Here is a 21537-nt window from a genome sequence, read left to right as displayed (position 1 = left end):
CGGGCTGCTCTAAAAGTGACCGTGCTGGCATAAGGCCAGCTAAATCTAAAACAACAACATGAATAAACTTTTATGGGCTGCTCTAGGAGCAAGAGCCCATGATGGCACAAGGCCAGCTAATTCTGAAACAACAACATGAATAAACTAGCAATGCATGTCCACCTGCTCATTATTTAGCACCTCTTACAGGCTTGTTCCATATGAATGAGTTTTTTTTTACCTATGAATAATAATAATAATAATAATAATAATAATAATAATAATAATAATAATAATAATAATAATAATAATATGTAATAAGCATATGTAATAATAATACGCTCCATATCACTGCAGAAGTTGGGATTCTACCCATGAAGAAGCTGATGGGCCAGAAACTCGTGAACCATCATGATTCCGTGACAATAGCACCGCGACGGTCACCAGAAAGGAAGATAAGAGGCCACTGGTATAGTAATCTCCTGTGGGTGAGCAGTGAACCAAACAACAAGAGGTAATGACTAAACGACATACAAAGAGAATGATCCGTGCATTGTCAATGACATCATACCTTTGCCAATGTCCATCCTGCTGTGGTAGTGGGTATAAACACCAGTGATTGCTATCAACAACCCAAAAGGTAGGCTATAACAGTTCGGCCTAAGGGCCATCCTTACCACGCGGCAGAGAGAGCTAAAGACACCCGGCAGACAAGCACGGTTGCCAAAGTGAGAGAACGAGTGAAAAATGCGCCAAAGTTTTTTCTGTGCAATAGGGTTTTCTGTACAGCGTATATTTCTGCATGAAACTCTCAGCCTTGGCCCATGAGGCTCTCGCTTCGGCCCAAGAGCTCTCAGCCACAGCCCACAAACTTTCAGCCACAGCCCAGGCCTGCGTTGATAGCTCCTATATCGTTGCCAGACACAATTATGGCTAATTTTAACCTTAAATAAAATAAAAACTACTGAGGAGGCTAGAGGGCTGCAATTTGTTTGATTATTGAAGGGTGGATGGTCTACATACCATTTTGCAGCCCTCTAGCCATCTCAGTAGTGTTCTTTACAGAAAACTAAAAAGATGTTGGCCTTATTAAGCTTCATATTTTGGGATGAATAGGACTTGTCTGTCGAGGAGACTGACCACCCACCTTCAAGCCACGCTGCTGGAAAAAGCACAGCTTCCATCTCACTTGAGAACTATTAATAACAAGGATGAAATATCGAATAATGGGAGGAACCCTGGATGTGTCCCTGTTCTTGTGGCCTTTCACATTAACAAGAAAAATCGGTTGACTGACTCTCAATATAAAGACATTTATTACTGGCTTTGAAGCACCTCCGCGACCCACTGATCCCCTCCGAGGATCACCACCCTACCTCTTGATTGAGAGAGAGAGAGAGAGAATATGCACATATCACAAATCTAGCATGGCCATTAACATCCCCTACCTGAATAGTCGTTCCCAATAATCCTTATTCATGTACTCTGACTGGCCAATTCCCTAATTGATTTCCACAGACTGTATAAATGACCCCTGTTCTGATTTCTGTGTTGATTCTCCGGTGGGAATCAAACCATGTGGGGTTTGAAACGTCTGGCCTTGTCAACTACTTGGAAATAAAATGGCCACGAGGAAATGCAACAACAGAGTGAAGATCTTTAGCCTTTACTCTAAATCATTTTCCAGCAAACTACATACAATGAAACAAAAGCTTTCAAAGAAGACTCGGTTTTACAAAAAACGACTCAGATTAGAGGATTTTATAACTCTTTTAATGCATACAAAAGTCTTTACTTTTGGGGTAGATCTTCAAGCATAGAATGCCTGTCTAGGATTGTCTCGGGTAACTGGGTAAGCCAAGGGTTACCTATTTTCTTTAGTTTTACTTCTAGATCTTCAAACATTTTGGCAGGATGGGGTCAAGAGTGTGTGGACTTTGGCTTTTTTCTTGGCTGCCCTATCGTCACTTCGATGTGATGCTCACCCAACAAAGTCTTTGCTGGATTGCCGGTCAATTAGTCTCGATATTCTTCCAGTAACTGTAACGTCAGCGTGTTTGCCTCCATTGGCAGTAAGACTAATGCACTCTGCCCCAACTCTGGTCCTCTTGTAAAAGTGGGGCTTCTGTCTGCCCTGTGCATCATAAAAGGTCTCCCTGGCTCTGCAGTCCTCAATTTCATGAGAATCTGCATTGGTCCTCTCACTGTCCTTCCACAAAATAGCTCAAACAGTGGAAATCTGATGCCGGACTTCGGTATTTCTCAATATGCGAACAAGATTGCTGGTAGATACAGGACCAAATCCTTTGGTCTCTCCCGGCACAGCATGGACTTCAGCACACCGTTGAGCCTTTCACTAAATCTGGTACAACTTGGGTTGTACAGCAGCATGAACAGGTGCTTGGTGCTTGCCAGATAGCTCACCTCCTCCATCATTTCAGAAGTCAACTGGGTGCCTCAGTCACTGATCATTTCCTTGGTAAATCCTGTGGCGGAATTCAAAACCACAAAAAAACAGTACACAACACTCACCCTGGTCCTCGGTTGCTGGAAGATGGAGTAAGGAGTCCACGGTCGCCAACACAGCACACAAAACCACACAAACCAAACCAAAACAGAAAAACACACGACTCACGAACATACAGCAACAAGAACAGCACACTAACAAGGGAAAACAACAACTCTGAATCAGCACACAAACAAACTGTTTAAGACCAAAAAAACGACTGACCGGAACTAGCTCTGACTCAAAACTGCCTCCAAAACCGAAAAATCCTCACATATATTCCACAGACAGACAGCGCCGTAAACAAACTAACGACCTTATCCCTCTTCCAACAACCGAAGCACTCACTAACGACAATTACACGACTCTCTCTCTCTCTCTCTCTCTCTCTCTCTCTCTCTCTCTCTCTCTCTCTCTCTCTCTCACACACACACACACAAAACGTTGGGAAATGCTAAATAAAAACAAATTTATTCATCCCTCTATAATCCCACTCTGCTGAAAACTTAGCATAGTGCCTCTGCTACATGTTTGGTTTCTATTTAGATAGTGCCAATGTCTCTGGGTATCTCATAGCAAAATCCACCACCACCAAAATGTACCTGTTGCCCCTCTCTGACATGGGTGTTAAAGGTCTGATCAGGTCTACCATACTCTCTTGAACAGCTCTTCCATCAATGGCCTCTTTCTTAGCAGGGTTTTGCTTGTACAGCCCTCAAGTACTGTGCAGTCTTCTGGCAAATGTCAAAGGATTTACAAAATCTGGTGACACTGGCAACCACTTTCGGCCAATGGAAACTGCTGTTTATACAGTCGATAGTCTTCTGGGCTCCAAGATGATCACAAACAATGGACTCATGAGTCAACCCCATAAAGTTAGAATTTGCCGTAGTTCCCCAGCAACCTCTCCAGGAAAACATAATATAGTATGCCTCTGATAACTTTAACTTAAATGTTCCTTAACCCTTAGTTCTGTATTGTGAGTCACTCTTGGCTCTAACCCCCTGCTTGGCTCGACTAGATTCTTCTTCTGGACTTCTTTTAACTGCTCTGCCAGGCCCTTGGCACTTTATTCTTTTCACTATATTTTGCTTCTAGTCAAAATACTGCTGTCTCGTCATAAGCTTTTTGCTCCAGATTCAATCACTCCCCTCTGCCCATCCTTTTGGTTGTCTGTTCCTATAGCTTTCTCTTCATGGTCCTGAATACTTGGAATATTTCCAAGAATAAAGATATAAATAAAGATTTTGTTCATAGCATACAATTGCCCTAAATAGTAAGGTGTGTGTTCACATTAATCTTTGCAGCTAGATATCTGCAGATACTCCTGTCAATGAGAGCATACACCCATTTCTTATCAGCCATTTGGCCCTCAGTTAACAAACTCGTATGTAAAACAGTACTTGTGTAACGTGTATCTCGTGGCACAGTTACCTTCTCCTTGCCTACATAACCTTCACTTCCTGGTAAATTGTGGTACCTCTTTCTCTGCTCCCCAAATCTGCATGCTCTTAGCACAACGGATAGTTCAACCCCACCTGCCAGTTTCAGCTTTCCATAGTTGGCGTGATTTCCAACTTGACTACGTTGATGCCAGCACAAACCATGATAATGGTCACCTCCCTTAGTTTTTCCACTACCATAGCACTGGCTGCTCTTTGCTTGAACTTCTGTTCGCCCTTATCGTTAATTTGCCAGGTACCCTAGCTTGTGACACACAAAGCACATGCCCTCGCTCTTGTTTGTTTGTCTGCTTCCGCTCAGCTGTGCTGTAGGCTAGTCCTTGCATTTCTGAATACTCCTACTATACTTTTTCACTGGCTTCTGAAAAAAAGTTAAGTATACCTTAGTTTAACCAGACCACTGAGCTGATTAACAACTCTCCTAGGGCTGGCCCGAAGGATTAGACTTATTTTACGTGGCTAAGAACCAATTGGTTACCTAGCAACGGGACCTACAGCTTATTGTGGAATCCGAACCGCATTATACCGAGAAATGAATTTCTGTCACCAGAAATAAATTCCTCTAATTCTTCATTGGCTGGCCGGAGACTCGAACTCGGGCCTAGCAGAGTGCTAGCCGAGAACTCTACCGACTCGTCCAATGAGGAACTTGACATCCCACTAAGCTTGTCCCAAGAACTTCCGAGTACTGCACAACAAGCGTCACCGTCTCACCAATAACCTTTGGTATTGGCAAATTGTTCTCTCATTAACAAGTCATCTGATTCACTAAACTTTTTCACTCAATCATTTCAGCACACCTGCTGAAATATCTCTGCTGCTTTACTACAGACTAGTACGCAGTCTCACTTTGTTTTGGTTTAGTCTCTTGAATTTCTTCCTAAATCCTTAAATCCTTGTTCAGTCCTCACATACCTCTTAATAAGTGCTCTCTTCAGTCTATCACGGTTCAAAGCTTCATCAAGAGACATAGTAGAACAAACTAGAAGACCTTTACCTGCAGTAATGGACTGAGACAAATAGCCAACCTTGGCTTAGTGTAAACTTCTCAAATCTTTTGATGAAAATATCTAAATAGTTATGTTTTTCATTGAGTCTGGATAATTTAGGGTTTGCAGTAAACACACGGGTGCCAGTGCTGCTTACATGTCGCTCTGTGGTTCCTCTACCATTTTCTGCCTGGGGTCTAGACACTTCGAGTTCATAAGCTCTGTCTTTCAATCTCTTGTCTGTCTTTCGGCCTCCTCTCTTGCTTCTTCTCTTGCTTTCTTGCATTCTTCATGCGCTAAGCCTTCCTGTTCCTTAACAAAACCTCCCAATGCATGGCTGTCTAGCTGCGTATCTTTAGCGTTCAACTAGCTGTGATACCTCTGTTGCTGCCTTCATGAATATACATACCCTCGAAATAGAAGAATGACGCTTATATACTGCTTCTTTAAAACTTTTGGCGGTCGCCGATTTTGTTGCAATATGAGAGTGTGACAAGGTCCTTAGATAACAGTTCAAATAGCTTTATATAAAATGTTATGAAAATCCTGTGTATATAAAAACGTAATGTTCATTTCATGGCTCAGGCCTATGCAGCAAAATATCATAGGAAATAAACATTGAATTCTCGCTGATTGTAAAACCACTCACGATACAAAAACGTCCCATTACTCTACTCTCTAGCGCATATCTCCACATATCTAGGTTTCTTTGTGGCTCTGCTCTGGCTCCTGCCATGAAAACAGTGTCACTGAGTAGAAAATACACACCAAGAGGGCTCATCCATTACATCCTCGGTCATTACATCCAGCACATTATTGAGCCAGAGGGGCTCAGTGCTGATCCCTGGTGCACTCCTATCGTCATCTGGAAACTGCTAGTCATCCCAAGTCCCTTTCCATGGTGGTTGGTACAGTTCTGTGCATTCGGTGCCTCCCTCCCCATCAAACTTCTCCGCACCTCTTGCCTAACTATTATGTCAAAAGGCCATGTGAAGACCCTTTGCTTCTCTGCGTACTTCTCCATTACTATATCTTTCATGTCTTTCATGAAGCCTAGTTTGCTGTCTTTCCATCTTGACCTTCTGCCTAAGTGTTCCTTTTATAATTCTTTCAATATTATCAATATATGGGCCATTAATTCAGTTCCTTTATAGTTATTACAACTTTGCAAGTCTCCTCTCTCCTTAAAATCAGTAAGTGTGCTTTTTCCATTTTATGGTACAACTTTCCTTTGCATAATTTTTTTCACTAGCTCCCTCAGTGCATTTATTCCCTCTTCGTCCAGTATCTTCCATGCCATCTGGACCAGAATCTTGACCACGCTTCCAAATCTTGATGCAACTGAGCATATACTGTATATATATATATATATATATATATATATATATATATATATATATATATATATATATATATATATATATGCTTTATCCTTGGCTTTTGATACTGCCCTCCTGACTTGCTTATTACTATATATATATATATATATATATATATATATATATATATATATATATATATATATATATATATATATATATATATATATATATATCTTTATACTTGGCTTTTATACTATATATATATATATATATATATATATATATATATATATATATATATATATATATATATATATATATATATATATATATATATATATATAGATGCTTTATCCTTGGCTTTGATACTGCCCTCCTGACTTGCTTATTACTTTCCCTGCAGGCCGTGAGTGCCGCCAGTGCACATCACGTGGTGCACCGTAGGCATCACTTAAGGTACTTTGCGGCATCCCTTCGACCCCTAGCTGTAACCCCTTTCATTCCTTCAACTGTAGCTCCGTCCATATTCTCTTTCTTCCATCTTGCTTTCTACCCTCTCCTAAGTTTGTTTCATAACGTAACTGCCGCGAGGTTTTGCTCTGGTTACACCTCTATAACCTTTCTGTTCTCATTTCCCTTTCGGTGGTGAATGGCCTCCTCATAGGTCCCAGCGCTTGGCCTTTGGCCTAAATTTTATATTCCATTCCTCTTGACTTTTCTTGTATATTGATATGTCTTTTGATTTCTTTCCCATTTTTCTGCTGTTGCCTTATTTCCTCCTCTTTAACCTTTACTTTCTCATAAGATGTCTTCACCGGGTCTTCAGATGAGATTTTCCGCTTTTTTAAATCACTGAATGACGTTGCTAGAAGGGTTAAAGAAAGAAAGAAAGAAAGAAAAAAAAGCAGATGGCGGAAACCCTCCCCGCTTCCACGCGTGTACCCCATGCGTAAGTGCGAGTACCACGTGGGCAGCAAGGACACTACTCAAATTAAGCAGTCACACACCACTAATTTATTAATTGCATATAACCATTACACTGAAATTCATGAATGTCTTGCCCTGAATTTTGTAAATAATTGATTACTACCTGGGAGTTTTTATGTTAATATTAACATCGTAAATCAGTTCTGTATTCGCGCTAATCGTAGAACTTTCCTCAAAGGCTCTTTTTTATTTTTCATTTAATAAAATCCGAGTGCAGTATGATACAACCAACTTTTTGGCTCAAGTTTGGACCTGACTAAATATATAGTATCCTGTGGTGTGTGTGTGTGTGTGTGTGTGTGTGTGTGTGTGTGTGTGTGTATTTATAAAAGAGCGAAAAACGACCTTATCATTTGAATTACACAATGATTTCGACTCATTTTGTGTACCAATGATTTTTTTCATTCCTTTTGATCGAGCTATTTTCATTCGTTGTGGATGCAACCACCCATTAAATATGTTTACTTCTTAATTATAAAATCCATTGCAAGTTTTGATTTAAAAAGTGTGTTGCATTTATCTCTTTCATTATTGCAGGGACTCTATGATGTTCAGTTCACGATGAACATAATTTGATCCGGTAAATATGCGGTGTTCATAGTATCTTAGTGAAAAAAGGTGACGCATAATGAGTCCTCTGGGTATCAACTCGTGTGCATTCCGTAGGTACTGAGCACTCGTAAGTTCTAGAGAGAGGGAGATCAAAGCAATCTGCGATCTGAGTCCCTGCCAATAGTGACTACTCAGAACTGGGAAATACCTAAATGTGATACTATTAGCAAAAGCAGCGTGTCATTAAGGTATCGTATTGAGAGAGATCTCCCTGTTTCTAGAAGCTGCAAAGCGGGACTGGTGATGCCTTACACAAGACTTTTAAAGGTTTTAGACCAAGTCACATCATAAAGCATAGCCTACAGTCTACTTCGCTCATAAACGGTCAATTTTACACCACGATCCCCGTATGAAAAGTCCCCCTTCATGTAAAAGCCATAACCGAAAAAGTTTTGTCTTCGTGTGAAAGCCATAACCAAAAAAATTCCCCATCCTGTGAAAGCCATAACCGAAAAAAGTTGCCCTTCATGTGAAAGCCATAACCGAAAAAAATTTCCCCATCCTGTGAAAGCCATAACCGAAAAAAGTTGCCCTTCATGTGAAAGCCATAACCGAAAAAAGTTGTCCATGTGAAAGCCATAACCGAAAAAAGTTGCCCTTCATGTGAAAGCCATAACCGAAAAAAGTTGTCCTTCATGTGAAAGCCATAACCGAAAAAAGTTGTCCTTCATGTGAAAGCCATAACCGAAAAAAGTTGTCCTTCATGTGAAAGCCATAACCGAAAAAAGTTGCCCTTCATGTGAAAGCCATAACTGAAAAAAGTTGCCGTTCATGTGAAAGTCAAACCCAAAAATTTCTTCTTCATATGAAAACCATAACGAAAACAGCTCCCTTTCATATGAATGCGCCATAACTGAGAAAAATTACCCTTCTTGTGAAAGCCATAACTAGAAAAAGTTCCCTTTCATGTGATAGCCATAACCAAAAAAAAAGTTCCCTTTCACATGAAAGCCATAAACGAAAAAAAGCAATCTCCATGTAACCGATAAAAACTTCCCTCTCATTTGAAAGCCATAACCGAAAAAAGCTCCCCTTCATGTGAAAGCCGTAGCTGAGAAAAAGTTACCCTTCATGTGAAACTTAGCCATAATAACCGATCAAAAGCTCCCTTTCATGTAAAAGCCGTAGCTGAGAAAAAGTTATCCTTCATGTGAAAGCCATAATAACCGATCAAATGCTCCCCTTCATGTGAAAGCCAAGGTCCAAACAAGGTCATAACCGAGAGATCGTGAGATCGTGGAAAAAAGTTCCCCTTCACGTGAAAGCCGTAAGCGAGAGGAGAGCTGGCGAGACCATTCTGGAGAACGGAGGTCGTACAGTAAGAGAAAAATCGCGAAGGGCGTCTGGCAGGGGAGAGTCGTACCGTAAAGGAGGGTACGACAACTTGGGCAGGGTGGAGGGAGGGAGAACGAGAGAGAGCGACTGAGACTTTAGTGTTGTTGTCATTCGGCTTCTGGAGAATTCTCCTAGAGGAGCACGCGGCCGGCCGTCCCTTCATTCTCTCTCGTGTTTTCGTTGGACAGAGCCTTCCCTTCGAGTCATGGCGGACCCCAAGGCAAAGGTAGGGGCTTTGTGAGGTTTAGTGGTGCCGGGTGGAATTGGGCATCACGAAAAAACGGTCCGAGTGAGGATTTGCCAAGGTTCGATTAGGATAGGCTCCTGCCCCTAAGGCTTAACCTATGGAAGACGCTTCCGTTCTCAGTCGGCGATCATCATTCATCCCGTCGGCATTTCCTTTCCTCCTCCGATTCCCTCCATTAATTAGGAACCTTTAAATTCATTTAAATAGCTCCGCACCCAATGGAACCATTCCTCTCCCCCCTCCCTCCCTCCCTCCCCGTGAAACGTTACCTAAGTGACCTGGTTGTTGTTGTGTCGCTGCAGAAACTCTCGGAGAATCCTTGCGGTGTTATCTTAGTTCGGTTTAGTGTTTTGGTAGCACTACTTTATAATTTAGTTTTTGTGCTGTGTTTTGGCTACGCTTTAACATTATTCACATTATTAGTGTGTATGCTGTCTTTTGTTTATATTTTAACATTATTTGGTAGATCTAAGTAGTAGCTTCGCGGTGGCGATTTCCTTCGAACTGGACGTTTTCTACAGTTTTTGGTTGCTAATTATGGATTTACCTTCAGTTTTTGTTGCACAAATGTAATTAACCCCTGAAGTCCATCCAACAAGGGGTTTCCATAGGCAATCGTCACAAGACAGAGCACGGCCACTTCTGGAATGGTTCATATCCCATCCGGCAAGTGCAATAACTTGTAAACGTATGGGTACCCCCCCTGCCAGTACTAAACACGGTGAAGGGACATTCCATTTGGCTGACAACAAACAAGTGCACCGCCAGTATCAGAAGCCCTAAAATTGTAGAAAAACCCAGTTTCCAAGGTAAAAACAGGTGCAGAGCTAATACTTATAATTACCCATTTAGTGTTTGTGCTGTCTTTAGGTCATGTTTGTTCTGACACGATATACAAACTGTTGGTCCTGTACATTAGGAATTACTTTCAGCGTAGGCTGGAAACTGCAAGGTGATTAGGCTGTAACTACCACCTGGTAGGCGGAAATACCCGCCTGGCCGGATGTAAACATTCCAGTTTGCTTTGGGCCTTCATGCGTTGCAGACGTGGTTTCGGATCTCTCCGCCTGACTGTTGTTAAGCTTTTATTGTCCTAGTGGGATCTTCCTGTATTTTTGTGTATATAATGCATGTTGTTCCCGTGCGCCGAGTCTTGGGTTTGACGGCCAAGGGCATATTTAGAGAAGCGTAACCAAGTGGTAATGCTTCTCTTCCAGTAGCCCTTAATTTAGATACTGAAGGCGTTTCCCTGTACGTTCATACATATTAGATTGGGACGTAATATCTTCGCTCCCCTACATTGATCAGGACGTAAGAGTTTGCTTCCCATCCTGGGCTTCTGCCCTCCGTGTACAAGGGGCATGACTACTTCCTTCCTACTTGTGCTGAGTGTTGTTTTCACCGCCCGCGCTTAGAGTTGCAATGGGGGGGAGGTTGTGGTTATCATCGGTAAGCTCCACTTCCACGGCGCCCTTGGTGGCCTCCTCTCCGTACTTTTCTCTCTCTATGTAGATTCTTCCTTATCTCTCCTTCGGTAGAGATCTCTCTCCTTTGCCTCTTCGCTCACTTGTCGGGAGAAGACTGCGAGGAGGGGGTGCCCTGCAGACAGTAAGGCGACCTCTTCTAGGGGCCTCTTTGCTTTTTCTTTCAGGTTGACAGTGAGCATCGCAGACACAGCCATAGTTGGCTGGATATCTCAGGGGATATCTTGCATGTTGGAGTCCCACCGTTCATTCACTGGTGCTTCGGGACAAAAACAGTACCTGGTTTGAATGACAGTTCCACGTTGGGATCATTCTGACACTTCCCGCCGATGTGGATTGATCGCTGTCATTGCTGGCCTTCATGTACGTGGCACTGCCTCTATCGTATCTGTGGTCCATCTGCTCCTGCTGTTTACTGTGTTATATTCATCTGGGTGGCTCTTCCTGGTCTCGAGCCACAGCCTCCCTGATCGTTTCCTGTCGCTGCTGGTGACTTTCATGTAATGTTCCTGGCTGTTGCTGTAGCTCCTGCCTTGCGAACCGCTGCTGTAGCTCCTGCATCAGCTGCCTTGATCTTGCCTGCTGCTTCTCCTGGTGGTGGTGTCCTGGGCCGCTTCCGTTGTGTTCCTGCCTAGCTGCCCTGCAGGTTACGATGTTTCGTGTCCACCATCCTGTAGAAGATGTCGGAGTGAAGGTGAAGGGAGCCGCCGTCTTCTTCAGTTTATCTTCGATTTCGTCTTCTGCTGCCTCTTCCCTTCCTCTCCCAAGGTCCAAGGGGGTCCCAGAAGCTGGACAGACCTCCTTTGGCTGAAGGAGAGGAAGGCTGTTTCTTTACCCTTGATGCCCTAGGACGTCTAGGGACTGCCACCTTCCGAGGAGGCAGTGGGTCTCTCATTGGCTCTTCCCAACCTTCGAGTTAGGAAACCGATTTGCATAGCCCTGGGTTTTGTGTTTCGGGAGCCATGGGCGTGCAGACCTCTGTTTGCGATCCCGTTCCCAGTCCTAGAGGTTCTGCCTCTAAGACGGGTGCTGCTTCGGGCCCTTGTTCATGAGCCGCTCCTAGTGCTCGAGATTCGGTGGAATATCAAGTATCCTGATCAGGTTAGGAGAGTGCTCTCCCCAGCCCAGTTCAGGAGCAGTGCAAGAGAAAGGGCCAAGGCTCCCAAGTGTCTCAGCTCTTCCTGCCAGCACCACAAGTGCTCCACCCTAGGATCTCAGGCCCCCTGCATGGGATGTGACTCTTGTTTTAAAGAGCCTGATTCGTGCACCTTACGAGCCTTTACAAGAGTCGTCAGACAGGGATCTGACCCTCAAGACCGTCTTCTTGCTGGCCCTGGCATCGGCGAAGAGAGTTGGCGAACTACACAGACTTTCCTTCGATGTTAAACACTCGAGGGGATGGGGATCCATTATGCTCGATTTCATCCTGGATTTTGTGGCGAAGACTCAGAATCCTTCGGTCCCTGACACAGTTCAATTCCTTCACGATCTCCTCCCTAGAGGACTTTGTAGGTATTGAACCAGATGAGATGCTGCTGTGTCCTGTTAGAGTGCTGCGGCGCTATCTGAAGAGGACTTGACGTCTCTGACCTGAGTGTCGACGACTTTTCTTTAGTACTGGCTTGACCAAGAAAGAAATGTCCAAGAACACGATCTCTTTCTGTCTTCGTGAGATGATAAGGAGAGCGTATTCTGGTGCTGGAGATGACGACACCAGTACACTTCGTCGGAGAACTCACAAAGTCCGCAGCATTGGTCTGTCCCTCGCATTCTGGAAGAACATGTCGGTTCTGCAGGTGCTGAAGGCAGGTGTGTGGTCCCAACAGACCACCTTCACCTTCTACCTCCGGGATGCTGCTCACAAGTCCTTGGACACTTTTTCCTTGGGTCATGTGGTGGCTGCTTAACAAGTTGTGTAGCTTACCCAGCTCCTCTAACAGGACAGGTTGCATCTCGCCTAAGATGTACGGTTATGATTGGGAGAAAGAATGTAGAGTGACTGGCCTCTCTTCTTTCTCTCCATCTTGGCTCTCTTCCCACTGGCAGGGAGCAGACGTGTCTTTACATGCTGGATCTGGCGGTCAGTGCAGGTAAGCACCCAATGGGAGCTCCCATTCTATTTTCCGTTCAGGTTTATAGAAGCAACCCCATTCCTTCCCCTTGCAAGGGGAGGAAGGAGACCATGACAATAAGACAAACCCAATGCTTGTGATTGCCTTAATGTCACCCAACTCCAAGTTCTTCCTAGCCTACTTTGCATGAACTGACGATTGCTCTTTCACGCAAAGGCACTCAGAAGTCTGACAATTGATCCCGTGTTTCTTACAACCAGATCATTTGTTCCAACACGATATACAAACCATCGGTCCTTTACATTAGGAATTACTTTCAGGCGTAGGCTGGAAATGGCCGTTAAACTCTTGAGCAAGGTGGTTAGGCAGTAACTACCGCCTGGTAGGTGGGAATACCCGCCTGCCTGGATGTAAACATTCCAGTTTGCTTTCGGCCGTCATGCGTTGCTGACGTGTTTTTGGTTCTCTCTGCCTGACTGTCGTTAAGCTCTTATTATCATAGTGGGATCTTTCTGTATTTTTGTTTATATATACGTGTATTTGATACAGTATTTATTAATACAAACCCACGATTTGTGATAACCTTGCATAAGCCGTCGTTCCCTGCGCTGTGTCTTGGGTTTCACGGCCAAGGGCGTAATTGGAGAAGCGTAAACGAGTGGTAATGCTTCTCTTCCAGCAGCCCTTTACATAAATACTGAAGGCACCCCTGTACATTCAGAGATATAGTTTGGGACATAATTTCTTCGCTCCCTTGCATTGATCGGGACGTAAGATTTCGTTCCCTTCTTGGGCTTCCGCTGTCCGTGTATAAGGGGCATCACTACTTCCTTCCTACTTATGCTGAGTGTTGCTCGCCGCCTGCGCTTGGAGAACTATGGGCTGGGTGGGCGGTTGCAGGCTTCGTCGGTAAGTTCCGCTTCCACGGCGCACTTGGTGGCCTCCCCTCCGTCCTTTTTCTCTTCCCATAGGTTCTTCCTTCTCCCCTTTTTCTCCTTCCCAGGGTGAAGACCAGGGCTGGGAGTGATTGGGCGACCTCTTCTAGAGTACCTCCTCTCACTGCGTAGGGCAGTTCCCCTTGTAGCAAAAGGAGTCTCCCTCTACTAATCATCTTTGCTTTTTCTTTCAGGTTGACAGTGAGCATCGCAGACACAGCACTAGTTGGCTGGATATATCAAAGGATATCTCGCATGAAGCAGTCCCAACGTTCATTTAGTGTTGTTTTGGGATTGACCACAATACCTGGTCAGATGACATATTTCCATGTCGGGATCGTTCTAACTCTGTTCCCGCCGATGTGGATTGACCACTGTCATTGCTGGTCTTCATGTATGCTGTTGCACTGCCTCTGGCGTATATGTGGTCCATCTGCTCCTACTGTTCCCTGTGTTATGCTCATGTCAACTCGATGACAGTTTCTGGGCTGTTCTTCCTGGTCTCCTGCCGCAGCCGCCCTGATTGTTCCTGTCACTGCTGGTGACTTTCATGTGACATTTCTGTCTGTTGCAGTAGCTCGTGCCTTCCGAACTGCTAATGTAGCTCCTGCATCGGCTGTTGTGATTGTGCCCGCTACTTCTAGTGGTCGTGCCCTGGGCCGCTTCTGTTGTGTTCCTGCCAGCTGGTCTTGAGGTTACGATGTCTGCCATCCTGTAGAAGATGTCAGCGTGAAGGGGAAGTAAGTCGCCTTGTGGAAATGACGTTCCTGGGCGTTGCAATAGCTCCTGCCCTCCAAACCTCTGCCGTAGCTCCTGCATCCCCTTTGAACCTTCTTCTCGAGGGGCTTCAGCCTCAAAGGAGTTTAGAGTTCGGGAAACTAGCAATTGTTCACAGCAGATGAGTTCCACCTGCCCAGTTCCTATTGTGTTCGTGCGATCGGCTGGGCTCGGCCCCTGGTCGTGCTTATGAGACTGGCTCGGCTCAACTTGGCTTGCCAGACTGGCTTGGCTCGCCCCGCAGCCCGCCTGCCTCCCAGTCCACTGCATACCAACCAGCTGGATCGCGTTCGCATGATCTGGGCTCAGCTGGTAGTGTGGGTCTTTGTTTTTTTCCAATTTGGGTTCTCCATGTTCGAGTGAACTTTTGCTCTTCCCAGGAAAGCGCTTTGCCACATCACAAGTGCTCTTCTTCCTTGTGGCAGTAATCTCTCCGGGGTTGATTAATGCTCACGGGCTGCCTCTCCTGCTTATCTTACTGGCAGGACAGGTAGGGATACTCTTTCTCCTCACCTGTCTCTTCTCCTCTCGGTTGTTCCGAGAGGCACGAGATGGACAGAGAGAGATTCGACGAACTTCTTTGGAGTTCGGCTGCCTGGTGTGCTTTGGGTGTCGGTCCCCCGATTCTCTCGTAGTATAACCAGGTAGCCGAGGAGGGTTTCGTGGGATCTGTCAAGGCCTCCCTCCAAGGAGAGAGCTACAGGAGTTTCATGCTTCGGAAACAGCAAGGGTCTTCCTCTTCAAGGTGAGATCGCCCCCGTGTTTTCGGAGAACTTCGCGCCGATTCGTCGGCACGAGGAACCCTGGGACAGGACCGCGGCTCCCCCAATGAATAATCTTCATCACTTGCAACCCTTGCAGTTCCCGAGGGGCTGAGAGTGTCAGGGATCGCCGCGGTCCTGGCTTCTGAGAGCGTTCTCGACCTGATGAATTCTTTTCTTCGAAGGAGTTAATTCAGGTCGAGACACCAAGCTTTCCCCCCTGCCTCGACAGAATATGAATTCTTCTTGCCTTGGAGGGCCTTGCCGACTGCAGTTTTTTGGACAGTTCTGATGCTGAGAAGGACTTTGTCCCAATTCGGATCTCCAGTTTCTTAAGTCGGCTCGACCCTTAGGAACGAACCATTACTTGGTTCTGCCTTTCTCCTTCAGAGATTTGCCAGATACCTCGGTAATCAAGGTTTGTACCAGGGCACTGCCTTGTCCTTTGGACAATGGCCAAGACCTTTGGGTCTTAGTCATCTCAACTGGACCTTGAGTTCAAGCCAGCCCCCTCAACTCCTTAGCTAAGAAGTCCTAGGCTTCAGAAGAAGATTGCAACTGCTGATGCCTGGACGAAATGATATTTATCGAGTCTCTGGAACTGGCAGCGACATTGCCGAGACCTGGGAATGGATTCCTTCAGGAGAAGTATCCATTTCCCTTAGGTCTCGGCAATTCTTTCCATCGAACTTCCATCCCACCTCTTCTCCCATGCTCCCGATTCGGGAAATGCCAGCCCGGCTAGTTAATTGGCTTGGTACCCTGTCATCTTGCAGAAGCTTCCCCATGGTGAAGAATGGAAGTCTGCTTCCATTCCTTCGTCCTTCTTTCCTCTTCGAAGTATGAGGAAGGAGTTAGGCTAATGCTTGATTGAAGGAACCTTCGAATATGCTTGCATATTCCCCTCATATCTCGTGTCTACTTAAGGATTCACAGATTTAGGAATAGGCGCACACTGGTAAGACCTTGTCTTGAAGGTGTGTGACCGAGACACAATCAGTATCTTCTCATCACCGTCCTGGGCTCAGGGCAGCCTTTTGGCCGTCCGAGAATTCAGGATGAGTTTTGCGACACACTGGTTTCATTGAACAAAAAAACCACAGTAGTGGCATTTGTCAACAAACAAGAGGTAATCATTTTTTCCTCCTGTTTCATCTTGACATTTGCAGGTACTCGAGTGTTGTTCTATTGCACACTCGACAGCTCAGTTAACCAGATGCATTCCTGGTGGGGATGTATTGGTAGGCAAGCCTGGCCTCAGGTTTGAGTGATCTGAACGGAACATGCTGCTCACTCTTTCTTCACGAAGATTCATGCAGAGACTGCTGGACTGAGAAATCACTACCGTCCTTCTGTTGCCTCCCTGCACAACAAGTCGGTAGTTTTTCTCGCTCCTTCATACCAGACCAGGGGCTGCTTTGGTGAGGCATGCTGTCTTTTTGGGGAAAACTCGATATCTACATTTTTTCCCTCCGTATTTGTCCGTTTCGCTAGGGATTCACAAGCATTGCTCACCCCGAATTACAGACAATTACTTGAAGACTTCGCCTTCATCCGACCTGATTACCGAGGCATCGAGAAGAATTCCGCTTGACCCAACCTCCTGTAGCAGCTACACAAGAAGCAGTTCTTGAGGCAGTACATCCCTGTGTGTTCAGGACTGGGAGACCTTCCAGCTTTCCTTGCAAGCATAGGCTTTCTCGCCGAGCAGCAACGGATATAGCTGGATACCCCTTGAAGTCCTCTGCAACACTGTCCCAGTGACTGGATCTGTCTTCGCTGATGGTGTCGTTGACGGAACTTCTTCTCGGGTCAGAGTCGCTCTTCAAGCCTGGACTTCCTCTTCTTCTCCGCCGAGGATTGCTTCTCTCCCTTTCATTTGTGAAGAACGTAGGCTCTTGCGACCTAGTCTTCTATCTGAAGTAGCCTTCTCCTCAGTTGAGATTTAGCTAGAGAAGCTTCTTCATGCTCTCCCAGAAACTGTTTCCTGGGTGGCATGTGAGTCGTTTAGTGTTCCTGTCCGTGGTCTGCATGCGCCTTACGAGAGTCGTCGGATAGAGATATGCCCTCTCAGGACCATCTCTCATCTTACTCCGGCCTTGGCATAGAAGTTGGAAGAACAGGGATGGGGATCATACCTCAACTCCTTCTTGGATGCCGTAGGTGGACTCCTAATTCATTGGCATCTACTGTCGGGTTTGAGTCCTTCTGGTTCCCCTCCTCCTTGGGTTCCCCTCCTCCTTGGACTTTGTGTCGATGATCCAGATCATTCGTTACTTTGTCCTGTTAGGGAGCTGTGGTACTTTCTGAAGGCTCGACATTCCTAACCTGGATGTCGCCGACGTTTTCGCTAGTACTGTCTCTCCCAAGGAAGAAGTGTGTAAGGACACATCTTCCTCCTGACTTCGTGAAGCGATCAAAGGAGGTACTTCGCAGCTGACGACGACGATACCGGCACCTTCCACTTGAGAGCTCACGAAGTCGATGGCTTGGTCCATCCCTCGCATTCCGGAAGTTTCTATCAGTCTGGAAGCAAGACGTGGTCTCTTAGACCACAATCTTGTCTTCTTCCTTCATTCTTGTCCACAGGCGTATGAACCTTTTTTCCTTGGCTCTGGTGGCTGCTCAACAAGTTGTGTTTTCTTACCCGGCTCCTTCAAGAGGACGATTAGCATCTCGCCTAAGGTGTTGGTTCTGGAAGTGAGAAGGATTCCGAGAGTGACTGGCCTCTCTTCCTCCTCCTTCCCCATCCTCCAACTTCTCCCCCTTGGGGATGAGAATAGGACTCGAACCAATAGCTGCTGGAACTGGCACTGATGCGGTAAGACTACACATCGAGCATCCATTCTATTTTTCTTAGAATCATAGAAGCTATTCCGCTCCTTCCTCTAGCAAGGGGAGGAAGGAGAGACTGGCAATAAGGGAACCCTATGTCGGCTTTTCCTTACTGCCTTCAGCTCTAGATCCTTCCAGCCTATTTCGTAGGAGTTACGTTTCTTCACTTCTGCGAAAAGGTCCAGTATCTGACATTTGATCTTGCAGTTCCTACACTCCGATCAATATGTCAGAGGCTCGGGTACTCCTCGCTCTTTCGACCCAGAGTAGCCCAGGTGTGCAGAACTCCAGTCAGTTCAGGAGAGACTCAGATTCCTCCCTCCAACCAGTGCCATCCTGTAGGGGCTTTCTCTTTATAGTACACAATTGGGGCAGTATGATGGGAACAGTTTTGGAGGTTATTAAATTAAACTCTGATTTTCCTTAACCTAATTTATTTCCTTAATACTGTATTACATTGGCCTGAAGACCTTCAAGCAGAACCTTATCCTAATTTTATTTACTTTCAATACTTAATCTAACTTATTTCCTACTTACTCTTATACCTAACTTAGCCTAACTTAGTACTAACATAACCCCCAAAAGAACCTTTTAAACCTTGCTGACAATAAATCAGGAAATGTAGTGTTATATTTTTCACTCCATAGTTTTTCACTGTCAACATCAACTTCTTCAGTAACCTTTTCACCTTCTTCATTCACCTCAAACTTCTCAGTCTTACCCTTTTTCTGTCTCCCTCTTTGGGGTGATTTCTTCTTTTTCTTTACAAACTATACTATACAGTACTTGAGGCTTCTAATGGAGGCAAGAGCCCACCATATTTTTTTATCTGTAGGCTCCAACGGTTCAGGTGAAGGGGAGCTGCTCCTATTTTTTTTTTCACTCGCTCCAGCGAATGTTTTCTTTAATGTTTCATACAAAGCTCTTCAAACGGTAAGAATGCAAGAAAAAGAAAGTAACAATAATGATTAATTAAACAATCATACACCAACAACACATTCATAAACACCATATACACACACACACACAAACTTAATAAGGAAACAAAGTAAAACAAAAATAAAAAGATCACAACAAACAAAATGGAACAATTAATTCATACAAATGTCTTTCATCATACAAACCCAAACTTAACCTACCACAACCCTTCAATCTGAACCTAGACTGAAAGGCAAACTGGAATGTTTACATCCGGGCAGGCGGGTATTCCCTCCTACCTGACGGTAGTTACAAATTTTCTTCTAACCACCTTGCTCAAGAGTTTAACGGCTGTTTCAGCCTAACGCTGAAAGTAATTCCTAATGTAAAGGACCTCGGGTTTGTATATTTAGGAAAAATACAATTTACTTTCAAAAATTTAATATTAATTTATTATTATATATATATATATAAGGGATTTTGACAAAGGAAAATCTATTTTGAGGAAGGTCCAATGTCACCGGGTGAAATTCCATTACAGCATTAATTTCTAGGTATAATATGCTAGATATACCAGAGAAAAAGAGCTTTCAGGAAAGTTGGGGTTACTACCCCAGTCGGCGTCTTCTCCAGGAAGGCGTCGGTATAAGAAGGGTGAGTGAATTACCACTACCACAGAAACCTATGTGAAAGATCTCTCCTTATCAAAACCCCTGAACAGAGCGGTGAGCCTTACAGCCCTGGGATCTTTCAACACCCGCCAGGTGGCGACACCAGCGCCACAAACCTCATTCCATGCTAGCACTAACCCCAGACTTGGCATGTGCAAGAGGGGGGGAGTACTAGGTGAGTCAGGGAGGGTCACCGGGTGACACGGGACCTTCCTCAGAAATAGATTTTCCTTTGTCAAAATCCCTTTTCTGAGTCCAGTCCCGTGTCAGCCGGTGAAATAGTGATAGAGAATCATGCCAAGGCTGCAACTACCAGGAGGAAAATGGAGGGTAATCTGAAGAAAAAGGCAAAATTTTACCAAAATAATTTTAATAAAGAATCTCTTCCATGTAGCAAGAATACTAAACTAAGGCATATTAAATCTAAGGCACATCAAAAAACTTAATACTATAAAACATGGGGAGGTCCCTGGCACGACGGAGAAAAAGCCCCAAAAATCTTAAAATTACTTAAAGTGGTGAAACGAAAAAATGTGCATAAGATAATTGTAAATACAATCTTAAAACTATACACGTAAACTTAGGCTAAACACGTAAGAGACAAATCAATGAAAATTAAAATATACAGTACATATCATATATCTGGGGTACATGGAGCCAAATAAAAACTGTCCAGTACCCCACAAGAAAAACAATCATGGCATGTCAGATTACAGTTTTCCATCAACAGGTACAAGAAACATCAATATGAGGAGCCAGGCAGTGAGGTATAATCAACCAGGAGAATAAGCAGAGAAGTAAATGAGGCAGGTGGGGGGGGGAAAAAAGGATAAGGATATGATTATTTAAGGTGGGGAGATGACACTTCCCACAGCTATGGTAGAAAATTTCAGGGCTTGAGCTGATTTTAAATAGTGGCGTTTAAACACTAGAGGTGATTTCCAACCCGTATATTTAGATAACTCTGAAAAGTCCATATTATGAAAGTAATTAATGGAAGTAGCAACTGCTCGAATATCATGAACCTTTAGGAACTGAATCTGGGTTGGCCTGTTTAATGAAATACAGAATTTGTTGTCTTATAGCATTCAGTGAAAGAGTACCACCTTTCTCCCTGATAAAAAGAGGACCCGACTTACTCTGTGGAGTTCTTAAAAGGTAAGATTTAAGTGTATAAACTGGACATAAAGACTGGTCTTGAGGAAGGGCACCACCTTCCAAGGAGACCACCTGTCCTGTGGGTCTTCGTTCTTAGCTAAAAATCTAGGGTCAGGGGAAAGGAGGACCTCTCCAGATGGGAGGAAGTTCACAAAATTATCACCTCTAGTGAGAGCCGACAGCTCTGAGATTCTAGCACCTGAAGCCAAGCTAATCAAAAATAAAGTCTTCCTTAACAGATCCTGATAAGAGCAATGAAAGTTATCCATCTCTGATGCTAACTTAGAGGACGTCATTGAGAAACCACGTAACAGAATGTGGGCGTGATACTGGTCTCAGACGAGCGCATGCTCTGGGGATGGATGAAAAATAGGAATCTGTAAGGTCGATTTTAAAGCCGTAAAGAAATACTTTCTTCAATGCTGACTTGACTGTGGTAATAGTGGCGGAGCAAGGCCTTTCTCAAACAGTGATCTAAAAGAAACT

General features: G+C 44.5%; 1 protein-coding gene across 1 annotated transcript in view; it reads left to right on the top strand.

Moving 5' to 3' along the window:
• Positions 1–9168: 9168 nt before the first annotated feature.
• The window catches only part of LOC136826316 (stress-induced-phosphoprotein 1-like), a 199016-nt gene continuing 186647 nt past the window's right edge, over positions 9169–21537 (top strand). The window contains exon 1 of the mRNA XM_067083560.1: positions 9169–9419. Within this exon, the coding sequence (XP_066939661.1) occupies positions 9399–9419 (21 nt within the window). The 5' untranslated portion in view covers positions 9169–9398. The remainder of the gene's footprint in view (positions 9420–21537) is intronic.

Source organism: Macrobrachium rosenbergii, chromosome 40 (genome assembly GCF_040412425.1).
Source record: "Macrobrachium rosenbergii isolate ZJJX-2024 chromosome 40, ASM4041242v1, whole genome shotgun sequence".
Lineage (NCBI taxonomy): Eukaryota > Metazoa > Arthropoda > Malacostraca > Decapoda > Palaemonidae > Macrobrachium > Macrobrachium rosenbergii.
The sequence above is the reverse complement of the archived record's forward strand: the minus strand, read 5'-3'. Positions and strand labels throughout refer to the sequence as shown.